The sequence below is a fragment of the Jaculus jaculus genome, chromosome 13, assembly GCF_020740685.1.
Source record: "Jaculus jaculus isolate mJacJac1 chromosome 13, mJacJac1.mat.Y.cur, whole genome shotgun sequence".
Taxonomy (NCBI): domain Eukaryota; kingdom Metazoa; phylum Chordata; class Mammalia; order Rodentia; family Dipodidae; genus Jaculus; species Jaculus jaculus.
Genome location: NC_059114.1, coordinates 29,292,121 through 29,313,797, shown reverse-complemented (window position 1 = coordinate 29,313,797; position 21,677 = coordinate 29,292,121). Strand labels below are relative to the sequence as shown.

At 44.6% G+C, this 21,677-nt stretch overlaps 1 protein-coding gene and 1 pseudogene across 1 annotated transcript in view; both read right to left on the bottom strand.

Annotated features, from left to right (window-relative positions):
* Positions 1-21,677, bottom strand: part of Dnah10 (dynein axonemal heavy chain 10) — a 204,718-nt gene that overhangs the window by 178,168 nt on the left and 4,873 nt on the right. Inside the window, exons 3-5 of the mRNA XM_045133057.1 lie at positions 19,476-19,576; positions 16,504-16,612; positions 14,546-14,661 (exon numbers count right to left, since the gene is read on the bottom strand). Coding sequence (XP_044988992.1) covers positions 14,546-14,661; positions 16,504-16,612; positions 19,476-19,576 — 326 coding nt within the window. The remainder of the gene's footprint in view (positions 1-14,545; positions 14,662-16,503; positions 16,613-19,475; positions 19,577-21,677) is intronic.
* On the bottom strand, positions 11,365-14,624 carry LOC123454241 (annotated as a pseudogene).

Genomic DNA, 21,677 nt, shown 5'->3' with positions numbered 1-21,677 from the left:
TTCACGTATTGCTGGTTTGGGGCTATTCAATAAAAATGCCAGTGAGGGGCTGGAGAGATGGATCAGCGGTTAAGGCTCTTGCATGTAAAGCTTAGGGACCCAGGTTTAACTGCCCAGAACCCATGTAAGCCAGATATCCAGATGCAAAAGGTGGCACATGCATCTGGAGTTCATTTGCAGTGGTTGGAGGCTCTGAAGTGCCCATTCTCTCTCTCTCTCTTACCTACTCTCTCTCTCCCAATAAATAAATTTTAAAATAAATAAATTTTAAAATTTTAAAAATTAGTGCCACTTAAGACTTGTATGCAGAAGCCACCACAGCCCCGTAAGATCAGAGCAGCAGTGACAGCCAGTTAGCTAATGGCTTAAACTCAACTTCAAGCATCAGCTTCTTTTTGTTTTGTTTTGTTTTGTTTTTGTTTTTCATGGTAGAGTTTCACTGCAACCCAGGCTGACCTGGAACTCACTAAGTAGTCTCAGGGTGGCCTCGAACTCACAGCAGTCCTCCTATCTCTGCCTCCCCAGTGCTAGGATTAATAGGCGTGCGCCAACACACCTAGCTCAAGTCAGCTTCTTTTTCCTCAGGCTGCTGCTAGCTGCAGCTATCCCATCCCTGGGTAACTTCAAGAGTTAGTTCTCGGGCTAGAGAGATGGCTTAGCAGTTAAGTGCTTGCCTGTGAAGCCTAAGAACCCCAGTTGGAGGCTCAATTCTCCAGGACTCATGTTAACATCTGGAGTTGGTTTGCAGTGGCTGGAGGCCCTGGTGTGTCCTCTCTTTCCCTCTCCCTCTCCCCTCTCCCTCTCTCTCTCTCTCTCTCTCTCTCCCTCTCTCTCCCTCCCTCCCCCCCTTCTCTTTCTCTGTCTGTTGCCCTCAAATAAACAAATAAATAATAAACAAAAAATTTTTTTTAAAGAGTTACTTCTCCCATTTCTTGGGTTCTACTTCTAGAAGCTGCTTGCTTACTACCGAACAGGAGGATTCCAAGAGTCAATCTTCTATAAATTCAGGACTCTGTCCCCCAAATAAGACAGATAATGTAATGGTTTGGACTGTTTTTTGTTGTTGTTGTTTTGTTTTGTTTTTGAGGCAAACCCAAAAGAATGGCCCTTTTATGTGAGAGAGTAAGAGTAAGAGAACGAGGGAGCGAGCGAGAGAGAATTGCCATGCCAGGGCCTCCAGCCACTGTAATTGAACTCCAGATGCATGTATCACCTTGTGTGCATGTGCAACATTGCATGCTTGCATCACCTTGTGCATCTCACTTATGTGGGACCTGAATGGTGGAACATGGGTTTTTAGTCTCCGCCGGCAAGCACTTTAACCGCTAAGCCATCTCTCCAAGCCCTGGACTTTTTTTTTTTTTTTTTTTTTTTTTTGGTTTTTCAAGGTAGGGTCTCACTCTAGCTCAGGCTGACCTGGAATTCACTATGGAGATTCAGGGTGGCCTCAAATACACAGTGATCCTCCTACCTCTGCTTCCTCCCGAGTGCTGGGATTAAAGGCATGTGCCACCATGCCTGGCACCCTGTACTATTTTTGAGATAGGGTCTCAGCCCAGGCTGGCTTTGAACCAGTATGTAGCTGAAATGACCTTGAACTCCTAATCCTCCTGCCTCAACCTCCAGAGTGCTATAACTACTGGTATGTGCCACCTTGCCTGATCTTATGCAGTGCTGGGGTTGAACCAAGAGCTTCATGCATACTAGGCACACACTTTAGCAACTGAGCTACATCCTTAGCCCAAAGATTGGGCTTCAGACCTGGGCCAGTGTCAAACAGCTTCACCACATTCAAGTCTCAATTCCATTACACATTCTTAGAGAAGCCTTTCTGGGCACTTCTTTGGCCCTTCCCCAATAATGTGTTGTAGAAACTGGCCTGTTTAAGAAATTTCATTTTTAAAAAATATTTTATTTGGCAGACATGGTGGCACACGCCTTTAATCCCAGCATTTGGGAGGCAGAGGTAGAAGGATCTCTGTGAGTTCAAGGCCAACCTGAGACTACATAGTGAATTCCAGGTCAGCCTGGGCTAGAGTGAGACCCTATCTCGGAAAACCTGTGTGTGTGTGTGTGTGTGTGTGTGTGTGTGTGTGTGTGTTTGTTTATTTATTATTTATTTATTTATTTATTTGAGAGAGATAGAGAGAAAGAGGCACACAGAGAAAGAAACAGAATAGCCTCCAGCCACTTCAAATATCTGGCTTATATGAGCACTGGGGAATCAAACCTGGGTCCTTAGGCTTTGCAGGCAAGTGCCTTAACTGTTAAGCCATCCATCTGTCCAGCCCTAATTTTCTTTATTTTATTTTATTTATTTTTTAGAGAGAGAGAATTGGCATGCCAGGGCCTCAGACACTGCAATCAAACTCCAGACACTTGCAATACCTAGTGAGCATGTGCAACCTTGCACTTGTCTCACCTTTATGCATCTGGCTAATGAGGGATCTGGAGAGTCAAATATGGGTCCTTAGGCTTTGCAGGCACCTTAACCACTAAGCCATCTCTCCAGCCCCTGAAATTTCTTTTAGAGACAAGGTTTCAAGTAACCCAGACAGACCTGGAACTTACCAAATAGCCAAGGATGACCTGATCCTACCGTCTCTACCTCCCAAGTGCTGTGATTACAAGCATGAGCCACCACATCCACATTACAAAATTTTTTTGGGGGGGGTTCGAGGTAGAGTCCTATTCTAGCCCAGGCTGACCTAGAATTCACTATAGAGTCTCAGGGTGGCCTTGAACTCACAGCAATCCTCCTACCTCTACCTCCCAAGTTCTGAGATTAAAGGCGTGCACCACCATGCCCAGCTTGAAATTTTGATTCTTTTTTTTTAATTTAATTTTTATTAACATTTTCCATGGTTATAAAAAAAATCCCATGGTAATACCCTCCCCCACCACACTTTCCCCTTTGAAATTCCATTCTCCATCATATTACCTCCCCATCTCAATCACTGTACTTACATATATACAATAATAACCTATTAAGTACCCTCCTCCCTTCCTTTCTCTTCCCTTTATATCTCCTTTTTAACTTACTGGCTACTGCTACTAAGTATTTTCATTCTCATGCCGAAGCCCAGTTATCTGTAGCTAAGAGCCTCATATGAGAGAGAACATGTGGCGCTTGGCTTTCTAGGCCTGGGTTACCTCACTTAGTATAATCCTTTCTAGATCCATCCATTTTTCTGCAAATTTCATATCTTCATTTTTCATTACCACTGAGTAGAACTCCATTGTATAAATGTGCCACATCTTCATTATCCACTCATCAGCTGAGGGACATCTAGGCTGGTTCCATTTCCCAGCTATTATAAATTGAGCAGCAGTAAACATGGTTGAGCACTTACTTCTAAGGAAATGGGATGATTCCTTTGGTTATATGTCTAGGAGTGCTATAGCTGGGTCATATGGTAGATCAATCTTTAGCTGTTTTAGGAACCTCCACACTGTTTTCCACAATGGCTGGACCAGATTGCCTTCCCACCAGCAGTGTAGAAGGGTTCCTCTTTTTCCACATCCCCGCCAACATTTATGATCATTTGTTTACATGATGGTGGCCAATCTGACTGGAGCAAGATGGAATCTCAATGTAGTTTTAATCTGTATTTCCCTGATGACTAGTGACGCAGAACATTTTTTTAGATGCTTATATGCCATTCTTATTTCTTCCTTTGAGAATGCTCTATTTAGCTCCAAAGCCCATTTTTTGATTGGCTTGTCTGATTCCTTATTATTTAACTTTTTGAGTTCTTTGTATATCCTACATATTAATCCTTTATCAGATATATAGCTGGCGAAGATTTTTTCCCATTCTGTAGGTTGCCTCTTTGCTTTTTTCACTGTGTCCTTTGCAGTACAAAATCTTTGTAATTTCATGAGGTCCCAGTGATTAATCTATGTTTTTATTGCCTGAGCAATTGGGGTTGTATTCAGAAAGTCTTTGCCAAGACCAATATGTTGAAGGGTTTCCCCTACTTTTTCCTGTAGCAGTTTCAGAGTTTCAGGTCTGATGCTAAGGTCTTTAATCTATTTGCACTTAATTCTTGTGCATGGTGAGAGACAAGAATCTATTTTCATCCTTCTGCAGATATATATACAGTTTTCCCAACACCATTTGCTGAAGAGGGTGTCTTTCATCCAATGAGTATTTTTGGCATTTTTATCAAATATCAGGTGGCTATAGCTACCTGGGCTTACATCTGTGTCCTCTATTCTGTTCCACTGATCTACATGTCTGTTTTTGTGCCAGTACCATGCTGTTTTTGTTACTATGGCTCTGTAGTATAGGTTAAAATCAGGTATGGTGATACCACCAGCCTTATTTTTGTTTCTCAGTATCATTTTAGATATTTGAGTTTGTTTGTGATTCCAAATGAATTTTTGGATTGTTTTTCCTATTTCCATGAAGAATGCCTTTGGAATTTTGATAGGGATTGGATTAAATGTGTACATTGCTTTTGGTAAGATTGCCATTTTCACAATATTGATTCCTCCAATCCAGGAACAAGGGCTGTTTCTCCACTTTCTAGTGTCTTCTGCAATTTCTCGCTTGAGTGTTTTAAAGTTCTCACTGTAGAGATTCTTTACTTCCTTGGTTAGGTTTATTCCAAGATACTTTATTTTTTTGATGCAATTGTGAATGGGAGTGATTCTTTGATTTCATCCTCTGTGTGTTTGTTGTTAGCATATATGAAGGCTACTGATTTCTGTGTATTTATTTTGTATCCTGCTACATGGCTGTAGGTTTTGATCAGCTCTAACAGTTTGCTAGTAGAGTCTTTAGGGTCTGCCCCCGACCTGTGGGGCCAATATTACGCGGGGTGGTCAAGGAGGGCTGCAACCTGAAAGAATGGGCAGAAAAGAAGAAGGAGACCAAGCGGAGGTTTTGTCAAGGTCTCGTTTAATGTCGGATTTTTTAGCTGTTTTATAATCAACCAGCAGGTAGGGCAATAAGGAGGGGGAAAAGGGGAGGAGGTACAAGGAAGGAGAAAGTAGGGCCACCTGGCCGTAATCTTCTGGAACATCTCGGAATCTCTCTTGTGACGTCTCCCAGAGCAGCTGTTTGTTCTCGGGGGAGGGGCTGCATGAGGGCTGCTAGTTCTCTTTTGTCCTCAGGGCAGTGAGGGGCCATATGAAGGCTGTTAGTTCTTCTTTTGTCCTAGGGCAGTCAGGTCATGGTCTCTGACAATGGTCCTTTATGTATAGAATCATGTCATCTACAAATAATTATAACTTGATCTCTTCCTTTCCAATTTGTATCCCTTTTATGTGTGTCTCTTGCTTATTGCTATGGCTAAGACTTCCAAAACTATGTTAAATAAAAGTGTGGGCAGTGGACACCCTTGTTTTGTTCCTGATTTTAGTGGAAAAGTTTCCAGTTTTTCCCCATTTAGTAATATGTTAGCTATAGGCTTGTCATAAATAGCTTTTATTATATTGAGATATGTTCCTTCTATTCCCAGTGTCTGTAGGACTTTTATCATGAAGGGATGTTGGATTTTGTCAAATGCTTTCTCTGCATCTAATGAGATGATCATGTGATTTTTGTCCTTCAACCCATTTATATAATGTATTACATTTATATATTTGTGTATATTGAACCATCCCTGCATCTCTGGGATAAAGCCTACTTGGTCAGGGTGAATGATCTTTCTGATATATTCTTGTATTCTGTTTGCCAATATTTTGTTGAGAATTTTTGCATCTATGTTCATGAGGGAGATTGGTCTGTAATTTTCTTTTTTTGTTCTATCTTTGCCTGGTTTTTAGAAGGAGTTTGGTAGAATTCCTTCTTTTTCTATTTCCTGGAAAAGCTTAAGAAGTAATGGTGTTAGCTCTTCCTTAAAAGTCTGGTAAAATTCGGCAGTGAATCCATCTGGGCCTGGGCTTTTTTTAGTTGGGAGATTATTAATAACTGTTCGGATCTCCATGTTTGTTATAGGTCTATTTGAGTAATTAATCTCATTTTGATTTAATTTGGGTAGGTCATATAAATCAAGGAAATCATCCATTTCTTTCAGATTTTCATACTTTGTGGAATATATGCTTTTATAGTATGTCCCTATGATTTTTTGAATTTCTCTGGAATCTGTTGTGATGTTACCTTTTTCATCTCTGATTTTATTAGTTTGTGTCTCTTCTCTCTTTCTTTTGGTCAGATTTGCTAAGGATTTATCAATCTTGTTTATCCTTTCAAAGAACCAACTCTGTTTCATTAATTCTTTGGATTGCTTTTTTTGTTTCTATTTCATTAATTTCTGCCCTAATCTTTATTATTTCTTCCCGTCTACTGATTTTTGGTTTGCCTTGTTCTTCTTTTTCCAAGGTTTAAGGTGAAGCATTAGGTCATTTACTTGCGACCTTTCTAATTTCTTAATATAGGCACTTAAGGCTATAAATTTGCCTCTTAGAACTGCCTTCATTGTGTCCAAGAGATTTTGGCATGTTGTGTTCTCATTATCGTTTGACTCTATAAATTTTTTGATTTCCTTCTTGATTTCTTCATTGACCCATTCATCATTTAGTAGTGTATTGTTTAGTTTCCATGATTTTGTGTATGCTCTATAGCGTTTCTTGCTACTGATATGTAGTTTAATTCCATTGTGGTCAGATAGAATGTAAGGAATTATTTCAATTTTCCTGAATTTGTTAAGATTTGCTTTTTGTCCTAATATATGGTCTATTTTAGAGAATGTTCCATGTGCTGCTGAAAAGAATGTATATTCTGCAGCCTTTGGATGAAATGTCCTGTATATATCTGTTAAGTCCATTCCTTCTATGACCTCATTTAGTCCAGATGCCTCTCTGTTTATTTTTTCCCAGGATGACCTGTCAATTGATGAGAGTGGGGTGTTAAAGTCACCCACCACCACTGTGTTTGGTGTCATCTGTGACCTTAGTTCTAATAGTGTTTGTTTGATGAATTTGGGAGCCCCCATGTTAGGTGCATATATGTTTAGGATTGTAATGTCCTCCTGTTGGAGTGTGCCTTTAATCATTTTAAAGTGACCTTCCTTATCTTTCTTGACCAACGTTGGACTGAAGTCCACCTTGTCAGATATTAGGATAGCAACCCCTGCTTGTTTTCTAGGCCCATTTGCTTGAAACACCATCTTCCAACCTTTCACCCCTAAAATAATGACTATCCTTTGTAGAAAGGTGAGTTTCTTGGAGACAACAAATTGTAGGATCCTGCTTTTTAACCCAGTCTGCAAACCTGTCTTTTGGTGGGGCATTGAGGCCCTTGATATCAAGAGATATTACTGAAAGGTATGTAGTTATGTTTCCCCTTTTTTGTGTGTGTGGTTCCGGTTCTACCTTTGCTTTCTTGTGTTAACTAGTATTTGAATATTGCTTGTTTTTTCCAGGTTCCTTATATGTGTGCTTTTCCTTTTCTTCAGCATGGAGGATCCTATAAAGTATTTACTGTAGAGCTGGTTTTGTCTTCAAATACTCTTTTAACCTGCTTTTGTCATGGAATGTCCTTATTTCTCCGTGTATTTGAATGGATAGCTTTGCAGGATAAAGTAACCTTGGTTGACAGTTGTTATCTTTCAGAACTTGGAATACATCACTCCAAGCCCTTCTGGCTTTTAAAGTTTGTGTTGAATAATCTGCTGTAATCCTGATGGGCTTGCCTTTGTAGGTAACTTGATTTTTCTCTCTAACTGCTCTCAATATTTTTTCCTTGGTTTGTGTGTTTGGTAGTTTGATTATATGACGAGGAGAGGTTCTTTCCAGATTTTGCCTGGCTGGGGTTCTAAAGGCTTCCTGTATCTGCATTGGCACCTCTTTCGCAATTTGTGGGAAGTTTTCTTCTATGATTTTGTTGAAGACGCCTACTATACCTTTGGAGTGGAATTCTTCTCTTTCTACTATGCCCTGAATTTTTATATTTGATCTTTTCATAGTGTCCCGAATATCTTGAAATTCCCACTCATACTTTTCTATTAGTTTGTCTTTCTCTCTGTTGGACTGTATTAGATCTGCCACCTGGTCTTCTAGCTTAGATATTCTGTCCTCTCCTTCTTCCATTCTACTGGTGAGATTTTCTACAGTTTTTTATTTCATTAACTGTGTTCTTCATTGCTAGTAATTCTGACCAGTTTTTCTTTATTGTTTCTATTTCCTTATTTTTGTCTTGTATTGCTTTCTTAATTTCGTGAAATTGGTATCCTGCGTCTTCTTTGATTCCTTTGATTTCCTCTTTGAGTTCCTCTTTGACTCCTTTGATTTGTTCTCTGACTTCTTGAACATATTTACAATCATTCTTTTGAAATCTTTCTCAGGCATTTCCTCTAACTCGTTCTCACTGGAGGTCATTTCTGATGCATTAATACTGTTAGGTGGATTTATATTGTCTTGCTTTTTAGCATTTCTTGTGTTATAATGTATATATTTTTGCATCTTGGATTAAGTTAATGCTTGGATTTTCTAGCTAGCTAGATATTCTTAGCTGTATCAATTGATTTGATGTTATATATCTTCAGGATAGGAGCGTAAGGTGTTAGGTACAGCTCTTAAGACTCTCAGAGTATCTACAAACTTGTTCCTAGGGGTTGAGTTTCCCTGCTATGGGAGTATTCAAGTATGCTGAGTGGAATAAAATACAGGTAGATTCTAAAATTTAACTAAACACTGTACACATTCAATCAAAAACAGCACCAAATATTTATGCAAGAGTAGTTATTATAACAACCAGATCCTCTAGCAGCAAAGCGGTTAAGATTTCTGAACCGTTGAGAGATCTAAGTCAGCTTGTGACCAAGTGAGACCATTCCCTGGTGCAATCAATCCCAGTTACCTTTTTGGATGATTTTGGTCTCAATCAAGTTGCTGGCTGGGTCATTGGGCTGCTGTTCTGATTTCTGGAGCTGGGCACTGGCTTTTCCTGTGAGGCAAACCGAGCCTGGCAACTGTGGCCCTGCAGATTGGCACCCCTGCTGCTAGAACCGCCAGTGCTGCTCCTGAAGCTGCCGCTGCTGGATCTGTCACCGCTGTTGCTTTAACTGCCACTGCTGGCTCCTCCACTGCTCCTGCTAGATCTGTGACTGCTGCCTCTGAAGCTGCTGGTGCTGGATCTGCCGCTGCTAGGGCCGCTGCTGCCGGTGCCAGAGCCACTGATGTTGCTGCCGGACTCTGCTCCTGCTTGGGTCCCACTGTTCACTCAAGTTGGCGTGGCCGGGTCCCGGACCGCTGCTCTGTTCGCTGGAGCTGGGTACAGGTGGTGGGGGAGGGGAGGGAGCCACAGCTGCTCTGGTTCTCTCGCTGTTCCACGTGTCCTTCTACCTTGTGATCTGCCCCTCCATTGCTTGCTATTGCTCTCCCTTCACATTTCTTGAGTTGTGGAGAGCTCCAGTGTGAGTGGAAGCTCCCCTCACCTGGCTTTTCCTGGGCTGGAGCCAAGCCTGGCGGCTTTCTGGTGCACTGCCACCGCCACAGTCAGCCGACCTGCCAGGGCCGCTTTAGCTGGCCTGTGCAGGCTCTGGATCTCTCCTACTTCTCCGCTGCTGCTTCAATTTCCTATACTCCTCACTTTTTAGTAAAAGTGTGTATTTTGCTGAGTTTTTTTGGTCTTTTTTTCTGAAATTTTGATTCTTTTTTTTTTTTTTCACTGACATCAGAGCTGTAAGTTTATTTGCCAATGTACGACAGCTACATAATGACTCACATTCATGATATTCCATCACTGAGGAAAACGGCTAAGAATGGCCCATGTGCAAAATAATTCCTTAGCAGAACACGGAGTTGGAAAAATAACCACTGATTAGACCTTAAAAATAGTTCACTGCATAACATGAGAAAAGCACGAAGGCTCATTCAGAGAGCATGGGCCATGTTCTCCTACACTGTGATAGTTAGAATTTCACCACGACAAACAGCAGACATTAAGGTTAAGCTAACACTGGTGTTTTTTTTCTTTTGCCCCACCCACCCCCTTAAAAACAAAATATAGAACTGCATGTCACGATAGCAACATCCAAAAACAGATCAATTGGTTACAATCACTATTTGGTAGAGCAAACTTTACCCCCAGAAGGAAAAAAAATTAAATTAAAAAAACTTTTTTTAAATTTGAAGAGTTAATTTTTTTGTCATAGGAATACATAACGCCTACAGTAAAAGTTAATAAATCTCAAGCTACTGTATAGAAATGCAACACTAGCCTGCACAACATGGTATCACAGAGTAATGGAGGAGTAATCATTTCACTGGAGACAGGTTCATAAGCAAGTGTGCTTTTTGTTCTTTTTTAAATAAACGAAAGAAACCATTCAAGCTGTTTAGACATCACGTCCCCGCTCCTCTCCAGTCCTGGCCCTCTCACGCCATCTACCTTGCATTCTCCTAAAATGTAGCCAAAGCCAGAGCTGAAATTTAAAGAAAAACTAGGTTTTGTAACTCCAGTAAATCATTTCCAAACACTATAAGGAAGGACACGACAGTGCTCACTGGACATGAAGGTGGACTGGACAGCCCTGCCTGTCCCCTTGCCAGTGTTTTCCTGTCCAAGACACCCACTCCTGGATCCTTTGATGGTGTCACTGTGATCAAACTTTCTTTACTCAAGTTCGTGGGGACTTCGCTAAAGCACGGGCTTTTAAGGAGAGCCGCGTGCCACGTGACAGTGTGTGCTACTGTTCCTATGGCCACCGCCACTCTTGCATCTCCACTGTCACCTGTGCCCTGTCCACGCTCATTTCACAATGAGCAGCTTGGTCTGGGCCTCTGCAAAAGCACCTGCCCCATGTCCGTAAATTGTTCCTCAGACTCTCTTTGCTTGAACAAAACAAATAAATTCCAAGTTTGGGGCTGTTTTCCATCTTGGGAATGCACACAGCTACTGATCCTATAAAACACACACCACCCCCTGAAAAAAAAAATCAACATGCCACAGGTCATGTTTATGGGTAAGATTTATCCCAAGCAAGACCTAGGGTGAGCTTTGGGGACAAAATGTACAGGAAACAGCAATGTGGCTTCCTTTAACTGCCAGCTGTACGGTGACTGCACACGTGAAAAGGCCGACGCTCTCATTACAAAGAAAAACAGAGAGGAAAAGCTCTGGCCAAACAGGAAGTAAGCATTTACTTCCCACCAGTGACTTCTAAGGAAGCTGGGGAAGGGTGTTTCAAGGAAAACTGACCAGAAACTGGAATTGTTTCCTCACCACTGACTTCCCACACACCTTGAGGATCGGTCGCTTGGCCCAGGATGCTGAGCAAACTCAGAGACAGACGGCGTGATCCCTGAGCAAGGAGCCCTGGCCACTGGAAGCCGGAGCATCTCAGAGAATGCCAGAGATGACATACTGACCTAACCTTCTCTATTTTTGTGGTATCTAGGTTTTCTATTAAAACGATTCATAACTTTTGTGGTGGATTTTATGCAAAAACTTGAGGACCAAAAACTGAAGAAAAAACAAAAGCCACAGCCACCTGCCAAGCACCTAATTACCCAAACTTCAAGTAGCTTCGATTCTCCCAGTCACATCTTCCAGCCTAGTAGACACGAGGAATGGCCTATCCTACTTGGATAACAGCTGAATCCGCGTGTAGAGCCAAAAGAACCAGCAACAAAAAGCTCACCAACCAATGACTTGATGTCACGTATGGCTGTGATGTAGAAATACTGTAAACTGCAATTTAGTGTTAATACTGACAACTCACGGGACTTCAGAGGACAGGCCAGGCCTGAGCCATGAGGATAAGCCCCAGGCTCTAGGTCTGTCTGTCTGGGACTTAAACTATGCCTTGTGTGGCACGGGACACTCTGGCTGGGCAATAAAAGAAAGAGAAAGCACAGCTACGGGGGGGGGGGGGGGGGGGGGAGGGGAAATACCCACAACTCGAAGACAAGAGCGCAGGCATGTAAAAATCCTTACTGGAACCACAGAACTTAACTGAATGAGGGCCATCTGCTTCCGATTTCTATTCCTCTCAAAAACCCTAGCATCTAGCAATAAGTTAAATTAAAGACTGAACACTCCGCTTGCATGAACCAGCAGAACAGTCCGTGTGCCCACGTGAGGCTTGCTACTCCACCAGCACAGCTAGCCTGACTTTCCACTAGTGGTATTTTGGCAAAAATGTCAAAGAGGCGATCAAAGACAGGACAGGTCGTGGGTTTCTCCCTGGGAAGGTCAGCCCTCCCTCTCCCCTCCCCCACCCAACCCCCCAACTCATGGGAAAAAAATAAAGACTGCAGCAGTAGCATCAGCATGCGCTGCCAGTCCACCTGGGGCGGGGGGTCTTAATTGTTGCCTTCGCCACCGCCATCGTCTTGCTGGTCGCTTGTCCAGAGCGTCAGGTTGTCGCGGAGCAGCTGCATGATGAGGGCGGAGTCCTTGTTCAGAGTGGCGAGCTCCGCGATGGCGTCGTCGAAGGCGGTCTTGGCCAAGTGGTAGGCCTGCTCGGGCGCGTTCTGGGTCTCGTAGTAAAAGACGGAGTAGTTGAGGGCCAGGCCCAGCTGGATGGGGTGGGTTGGCTGCATGTGCTCCTTGCTGATCTCGTGGGCTTTGCTGTAGGCCTTCTCAGAGTACTCCACGACAGTGGCCCTCTTCTCCCCAGTGGCCACCTCGGCCAGGTAGTGGTGATAGTCCCCTTTTATCTTCAGGTGGAACACCTTGCTCTCGTCCTGGGTCTCGCTGCAGTTCTTGATCAGGTAGTTGTCCAGCAGGCTCAGCACGTCCTGACACAAGGCCTCCAGCTCCTTCTCGATCTTCTCAGGTAGGCGCGGACCATCTCGATCTTCTCGTTACCATCCACGGACATCTTCTGCTCGATGCTGCTGGTGACCCGCCAGGAGGAGCGGTGTGCCCCCACCACATTCTTGTAGGCCACCGACAGGAGGTTCCGCTCCTCGTTGGACAGTGGCTCGTTCAGCTCTGTCATGTTCTTCATGGCCGCGGCCATGCCGTGGTAGTGCTCCACCTGCTCGGCCAGCCGGGCTTTCTGCACCAGTTGCTCGCGATCCACCATCTTTCACGATCTGGAGTGTCGGGTGACGGGGCGGGGTGGGTGGGAGGAAGGAGACCGAGATGGCCTTGATGAGTGGAAGGTGGCTACAAGCGCTTTTGGAAGCAAGCGAGCGAGCAAGCGGCTGGAGCCCGTGTGCCGGAGGGATCCAACTCCCGAAGGCAGTGGCAGTGGCAGCGGCGATGGCACGGAGGAGGAAGAGGAAGAGGCGACGTGAGCTGCGACCGCGGGACCCAGAGCGAGGCGGCTGCGGCTGATGTGCGAAATTTTGATTCTTAAACAGTGGTCAATCAGCTGAGGAGATAACTCAGTAGGTAACATGCTTGTCACACATACATGATGACCCAAGTTTGGATCTCCAGTACCTACATAAAAGCTGGGTGTGGCAGTGACATCTGTTATCCTAGCACAGGGGAGGGGTACACAGGAAGATACCTAGTGCTTGCTGCCCAGCTAGTCAAACTGATTTGGTGAACTCTGGGTTCACTGAGAGGGCATATCTCAAAAACATAAGGTGATTGAGAAGACACCCAATGTTGACCAATGGCCTCCATACACACATATACATAGCTGTGAACACCATATACACAGGTACAGAAAAGAAAAAAAGGTCAGACAGCACCCCATCAAGGTCATCCCTTATCACCACTGCATACAGTACACACATGATAACACAATAACACAATGCATTGTCCTCACATCTTTTGTCATCTACCTTGATGCTTCTTCATGTACGCGTGTGTTCTGTGTCTTTCCACATGTGCTTACAGAGTGTGAGGACAGTATGTCTGAACACATGTGCTGTAGAATGTGAGGACATTGTGTGTGCTATAGAGCGTAAAGACATCATGTGTGTGTCCTGTGTGTAACCACATGTGCTGGGGGTGTGAGGACACCATGTGTGTGTTGTGTTTGTAACCACATGTGCTGGGGGTGTGAGGACACCATGTGTGTGTTGTGTGTGTAACCACACGTGCTGGGGGTGTGAGGACACCATGTGTGTGTTGTGTGTGTAACCACACGTGCTGGGGGTGTGAGGACACCATGTGTGTGTGTTCTGTGTGTAACCACATGTGCTGGGGGTGTGAGGACACCATGTGTGTGTTGTGTGTGTAACCACATGTGCTGGGGGTGTGAGGACACCATGTGTGTGTGTTGTGTGTGTAACCACATGTGCTGGGGGGGTGAGGACATCACGTGTGTGTTCTGTGTGTAACCACATGTGGTGTAGCATGTGAGGACATTTTGTGTGTCTTCTGTGTGTAACCACGTGCTATAGGGTATGAAGACATCGTGTGTGTGGTCTGTGTCTGACCACTTGTGCTGTAGAGTATGAGGATGTCATGTGTGTGTGTGTGTGTGTGTGTGTGTTCTGTGCATAATCACATGTGCTGTAGCGTGTCGGGACATCCTGCACGTGTTCTGTGTCGGGACTCATCCATCCTTCTGGTTCCAGTGCTCAGGACAGCATTCTCAGAACAGTGTCCACTTTCTTCTGTGGGAGAGAAGACGCAAACAGCTTCTGTTCTCAAAATGCCAGGACCATCCTTGTGCTCAGTTACCTGGCATATGGTATCCCTCAGGAATTGGAGCACACGACTATTGATAACCCCATACTCCAGGGTTTCTGGCATGGTTTCCATCGCCTCCTTCATGTAGCTAGCTTCAGAGATTGACTCTAAAGAGAAAAAGACCCAGCATCAGGTCAGCAAGAAACAGCCCCAAGCTGCTGAAAAGGAACATTCTGACCACAGACTCAGAAGCCACACTGATTTGCACCTCTGGAAATGCTGGGCTCCTAAGGACCTGAAACAAACAAGACTGCCCAGCAGTCATTGGTTCAGGTGTTACCTAGAATTCAAAACCCTCCTGCCTCAGCTTTTGAGTGTTGGGGTTACAGGCATGCACCACCATGTCTAGATTTAAGGACATAGTAACACATTCAGCTCAAGTTATGCTCAGCAGGAAGTCATGGAGAATGAACGTGAACTTGGCAAGCACTGAGCTGTCGCCTAGGGGAAATACAAGATGGTGTGCCTTCAAGCCTCTAGAGTAGCTACATTCTCGTGAGGGATAAGGACCTTATCTTCATGGGTGTATGCTATATGTAGGTGACTCGTCTACATGTAATCAGCAATTCTGACTCACATGCCTGGATGATGCTTGTCTAATAGACATTTGGCCACACATCACAACGTGGCACTCCGGAAGATAAGCCAATATTTGGGGCCATTGAAACAAAAAGCACAACTGCATAATAATGTTCCTGAGGAGACCATTGAAAGGACTGAATAGCAGACATGAAGGCAGAGGGCTGTCTTGTTCCTGCCCAACCAAGAACATGTGTGTTGGGTGACTTACCTCTTCCGCCCTCTGTCCAAGGTGATACAGCAAGGATTACACTTGGGAGAGGAATAAATTTTAGCAGACAGATTTGCAAGCACTAAATCTATAAATGGTGAAATAACTGCACTAACAAAAAGTTATCTTGGGGGACAGGGGTACATGTGGAGGTCAGAGGGCAATGTCAAGATATTAGTCCTCGCCTTCTACCTTGTTTGCTGTCTGGGCCAGGCTGGCTGGCCCTGGAGCTTCTGGGATCCTTCTGACTTGATTTCCCCCTGCTGTAGGTGAGCTAGGATTGCAGACAGCTATGCTGCTGTGTCCAGTTTTCACGGGTTCTGGAGATACAAACTCTGGATATCAGGTTTGAGCAGCAAGTACTTCCAATCACTGAGTCATCTCCCCAGCCCAAAAGTTATCTTCTGGGCTGTAGAGATAGCTTGACAGTTAAGGTACTTGTCTGCAAAGCTTAAGAACCCAGGTTCAATCACCCAAAACTCATGTAAGCCAGATGCACATTGTAATGTATGCTTCTGGAGTTCATTTGCTGGAGGCCCTGGTAAACCCATTCTCATTCTCTCTCTCTCTCTCATAAATAAACAAGAATGGTTTTTTAAAGTTATCTTCTAAGTCAAGCTTGGAGGCACACACCAGTCATCCCAGCACTCAGAAGAGAGACTGAGGCAGGAGGATCTTGTTTTGAAATCCAGCCTGGTTTACAAAGGGAGACCCTACCCCAAAAAGCCAAACCCTGCTGGGCATGGTGACACACACCTTTAATCCCAGCACTCGGGAGGCAGAGGTAGGAGGATTGCTATGAGTTCAAGGCCACCCTGAGACTACATAGTGAATTCCAGGTCAGCCTGAGCTAGAGTGAGACCCTACCTCGAAAAAAAAAAAAGAAGCCAAACCCCAAGTTATCATCTGAAGAAAAGGTAAAGATATAAAAGCGTAGCCCAGGAGCCAGGCGTGGTGGCACATGCCTTTAATCCCAGCACTCGGGAGGCAGAGGTAGGAGGATCACCATGAGTTCAAGGCCACCCTGAGACTACATAGAGAATTCCAGGTCAGCCTGAGCTAAAGTGAGACCTTACCTCGAAAAACCAAAAATAAAAAAAAAATAAAAATGTAGCCCATATGCAGGTGCATACACATGCCACACACATCAACAAAGTACCTTTTGTGTTTCTGAGAAAATACACCACATTCTGGTCCATAAACTCCTCAGGAACTGGTGTGCAGAGCACACGAAGGTACAACCTGTTCACGATGCGTTTCACGAACCTCTGAAATAAGCCACAAGACACTGTCACACCTCATATGCCTGCATTTGGCAAACAGTCTCACAGCCAAGTACACAGAGCCAGGAGGGTCACTTCCTGACTGCACAGCCATGGCCACAGGCAAGCCAACATGGATAGACCCTGGACCCCAAGCCTGCCTCTTGTATTAACTGACCTACCTAGATCCACTTGGATTACCAATCCAGAAAGAGTGGAGGTCAAAACCAGGGATGGTGGCACATACCTTTAGTCCCAGCACTTGATAGGATGAAGTAGGAAGATCACCATAAGTTGCAGTCCAGCCTGGGCTACAAAGTGAGTTTCAGCCAGCCTGGGCTACAAAGTGAGTTTTAGCCTGGGAGAGTGAAACCTTGGCTCAAAAAAAAATTTTTTTAAAGGGGGTGGCTGGAGAAATGGCTTAGCAGTTAAGGCATTTGTCTGCAAAGCCAAAGGATGCTGGTTTGATTCTCTAGGACCCATGTTAGCCAGATGCACAAGGAGGCACATGTATCTGTAGTTCGTTTGCAGTGGCTAGAGAGGCCCTGGCACTCCCATTCTCCCTCCCTCCCTCCCTCCCTCCCTCCCTCCCTCCCTCCCCCCCCCTCTGGTAAATAAATAAATAAATATTTTAGCCAGGCGTGGTTGCCACCCTGAGACCACATAGTGAATTCCAGGTTAGCTTGAACTACAGTGAGACCCTACCTCAAAAAAACAAATAAATAAATAAATTTTTTAAGTGAGCTGAGATGACTCCGCAGTTAAAGGTGTTTGCTTGCAAAACTTGTCAGCCTGGGTTCAATTCCTTAGTACCCACATAACTCCAGATGCACAGAGTGCCACACACATCTGAAATTTGTTTGCAGAAACAAGAGGTCCTGATAGGCCCATTCATTTTCTTTCTGTCTCCCTCTCTCTCAAATTAATATTTTTTTAAAAAATGAGTCAAAGGGCTGAAGAGATGGCTTAGCAGTTAAGGCATTTGCCTGAAAAGCCAAAGGATCCAGGTTTGATTCTCCAGGACCCACATAAGCCAGATGCACAAGGGGGCACATGATCTGCAGTTCATTTGTAGTGGCTGGAGGCCCTGGCGTACCCATTCTCTCCCTCTCTCTCTCTCTCTCTCAAATAAATAAATAAATAAAATATATTTAAAAAAATCAAAGTCAAGCTTTGTTGAGCATTGAAAGAAACTATGCCCAAATCTGAGCTTTTTATCTGTTTTGTCTTCTAAGACAGGGCTCATGTAGCCCAGGATAGCCTTGAACTCACTGTATAGCTGAGGATGACCTTGACTATCTGATCCTCCCTCCACTTGCTGAGTGCCAGAATACAGGCATGTGCCACTATGCTTGGTTGAATCTGGTTTTAAGGGTCTGATGTGTACAGGAAGTCAGCAACTGTCATTTGAAGCACAGGCCAAGCTGGACACCTACACCTCAGCTTTAAGCTTCACCCTTTGACCATCTGCAGTGAATAGACTGGGTTGTCATAGCTGCATGTGGCCCAGAGAAGCTCCAGGATGATGGCTTCTAAGCCCTTAGAATGACCTACCTAGGGATGGAGAGATGACTCAGTGGTTAAAAGTGCTTGCTTGTTCAGGTTTAATTGCCCAGTACTGGGCTTAGTGGTTAAGGCACTTACCTAAAGAGTCAAAGAACCCAGGTTTGATTCTCTAGGACCCACATAAACCAGATGCACGAGGTGCCTCATGTGTCTGGAGTTCATTTGCAGTGGCTGGAGGCCCTGGTGTGCCCATTTTCTCTATATATCTGCTTCTTTCTCTCTATCTATTAAAGGCACATGCCTTTAATCACAATACTAGGGAGGCAGATGTAGGAGGATTGTTGTGAGTATGAGGCCAGCCTAAGACTACATAGTGAATCTCAGGTCAGCCTAGGCTAGAACAAGCCCCTACCTTGAAAAACAAAACAAAACAAAAATGTCTTCGCGGGGTGTGGTGGCGCATGCCTTTAATCCCAGCACTCGGGAGGCAGAGGTAGGAGGACCACCATAAGTTTGAGGCCACCTGAGGCTGAGGTGAATTTCAGGTCAGCTGAGCTAAAGTGAGACCCTCCCTCAAAAAAAAAAAAAAGAATGTCCTACCTGATGTGGTGTTATTGCATAGCTGAGGACATGGACCCACCAGACGATTGCTGTGATTTGCAGGAAGGCCTGGTTTTGTTTGCCTGGGGCTGCACTGTATTAGTTTGGCCTCTGGGGTGGGTTGTGGGTCAGAGATGAAGGGGAGCTATGACCATCGCCAGCCTTGTGGACGCTCTGTGCCTCTGTGAGTGGCCCCATAAAAACCTGGACTCCATGGGGCTGGAGAGATGGCTTAGCTGTTAAGGCATTTGCTTATGAAGCCGAAGGAACCAGGTTCAATTCCCCAGAACCCACATAAGCCAGATGCATGAGGGGGCACAAGCATCTATACTTCGTTTGCAGTGGCTGGAGGCCCTGGTGCTCCCATTCTCTTTCTCTATCTGCCTCTTCCTCTCCCTCCCCCTATCAAATAAATAAAATAAAATATGTTTTTAAAAACCTGGACACCAGGCCTCAGTGAGTGCATATTTTCATACACTCTCAGGAAGAACTAAGCACTTCAGAGGCTCCGTGAGGTTGGAGTCAGGGGACACCTGGCAACACGGCCCCCTTGCCCTTCACGAAACCTGTTTCTCTGCTGACGTTCATTGCACACTTTTAATAAACCAAAACTGCAAGCGAGCAGCTTCTCTGAATGGGTCACTGAACCCTCGTATGGCAATCCACCCTCCAGTACAATACGGTGTCCCAGAACGTGCTGTTTGTCAGTTACCCCGTCTGTGAAAGGGCATGTTCCCCTCCCAGGACAGACAGACAGGCGCACCTTACTGGAGAGTTTGTCTGAATTCTCTTTGTCTACCTCTTCCTCCTCATCACCGAATACAGATGGCGTTACAGAGCTGTTTCTCCCCTTCGCTTTCTTAGCTGCAACACATGAGCCAACGTGTGAGGTGAGATGATCAGAAATTAGGCTTCCCTCTGTGCAAACCAGCCTGTCCAACAGCATATGTTCTCAAAAGTGACATGTCCAGTTTTTACAAATGAGTCCTGTCATAGACGCATAAGTTGTGCATCTGAAATTAACATGCTCACACACATTGCTGTGTGTCCCAGTTATGATGCCCAGCATGTGATTTCTGAGATTTTTACTTTAAAAGAGGTTTATTGGCCCCAGTGTAGTGGCACACACCTTTAATCCCAGCACTTGGGAGGCAGAGGTAGGAGGATCGCTGTGAGTTCGAGACCACACCAAGACTAAATAGTGAATTCCAGGTCAGCCTGAGCTACAGTGAGACCATACCTCGAAAAAAGGTTTAAGAAAGGTTTATCATTAAGAAGAGAGTTACAGGGAGCTGGGGGTGATTCTCAGTGGTTAAAGGCACTTGTTGCTTATAAAGCCAGTTGGCCTGGGTTCAATTCCCAAGCCACCCATGTAAACTGGATGCAAAAAAAAAAAAAAAAGATGTGTCTGGCATTCGTTTTCAGTAGCCTATGGTGTGCACCCCCAAACACACAGAGAATAAAATTCAAAAAAGAGAGAGAGATGAGAGGGCTAGAGAAATGGCTCATGGTTAAGACACTTGCCTGCAAAACTTGGGTTCAATTCCCCAGTAACCATATAAAGTCAGATGCACAAGGTGGCACATGCATCTGGAGTTCATTTACAGTGGCAAGAGGCCCTTGGCATGCCCATATTCATTCTCTCTCTCTCCCAGTCATGGTAGCACACACCTTTAATCCCAATACTTGGGAGGCTGAAGTAGGAGGATTACTGTGAGTTTGAGGCCAGTCTGAGACTATGTAGTAAATTCCAGGTCAGCCTGGGCTAGAGACCCTACTTGAAAAAACCAATAACAATAAAATTATATATATATATATATATATATATATATATATATATATATATATATATATATATAATTTATTTTTACTTACTTGTGTATGAGAGAGAATGGGTGTGCCAGAGCCTCCTGCCACTGCATACAAAATGTAGATGTGTGTGCCACTTTGTGCATCTGGTTTTATATGGATACTGCGGAATCAAACCTCTGCTGGCAGGCTTTGCCAGAAAGTGCCTTTAACCACTGAACCATCCCTTCAGCCTGTGGATTTTATTTTTTGAGACAGAGTCTTATGTAGCCCAGGCTGGCCCAGAATTTATGTAGCCAAGGATGGTCTTGAATTCCTGCTTCTCTGGCCTCAGGCTCCTGAGCTGTGGAACTGCAGGTATGGGCCACCATTCCTGGATATGCTATGGGTATTTTACCACAAGAAAAAGAAAATGAGAAATGCACTTAAGTATTAATTGGGAAAGCCGGGCAAGGTGGCATATGCCTTTAGTCCCAGCACTCAGACTGCATAGTAAATTCCAGGTCATCCTGGGGTAGAGTGAGACCCTACCTTGGAAAAAAAAAAAAAGAGGGCTGGAGAGAGATGGCTCAGCAATTAAGGCACTTGCTTGCAAAGCCTGACAATCCAAGGTCAGCTCCCCAGTACCCATGTAGAGCCAGATGCACAACATTGTGCATGCATCTAGAGTTCATTTGCAATGGTTGGTGCCCATTCCTCCCCCCCCCCCCTTTCTCTCTCTGTCTCTCTCTCTCTCTCTCTCTCCCCTGGGTATGATGGCACATGCCTTTAATCCCAGCACTTGGAGGCTGAGGTGGGTGGGCCACTGAGAGTTTGAGACCAGCCCGAGACTACATAGTGAATTCCAGGTCAGCCTGGACTGGAGTGAGAGTCTCAAAAACCAAAAAAATAGCACTCAGGAGGCAGAGGTAGGAGAATCACTGTGAGTTTGAGGCCACCTTAAGACTTGGTAGTGAATTCCAGGTCAGCCTGGGCTAGAGTGAGACCCTATCTTGAAAAAAAAAAATAAATAAATATAAGAAGAAAGAAAGAAAGAAATTCTTCTGAAAGATGAATAGTGGAGGACTGGAGAGATGGCTCAGCAGTTACTTGCAAAGCCTGGTGGCCTGGGTTCAATTCCTAAGTGCCCACATAAAGCCGAAGTAGCAAGGAGATT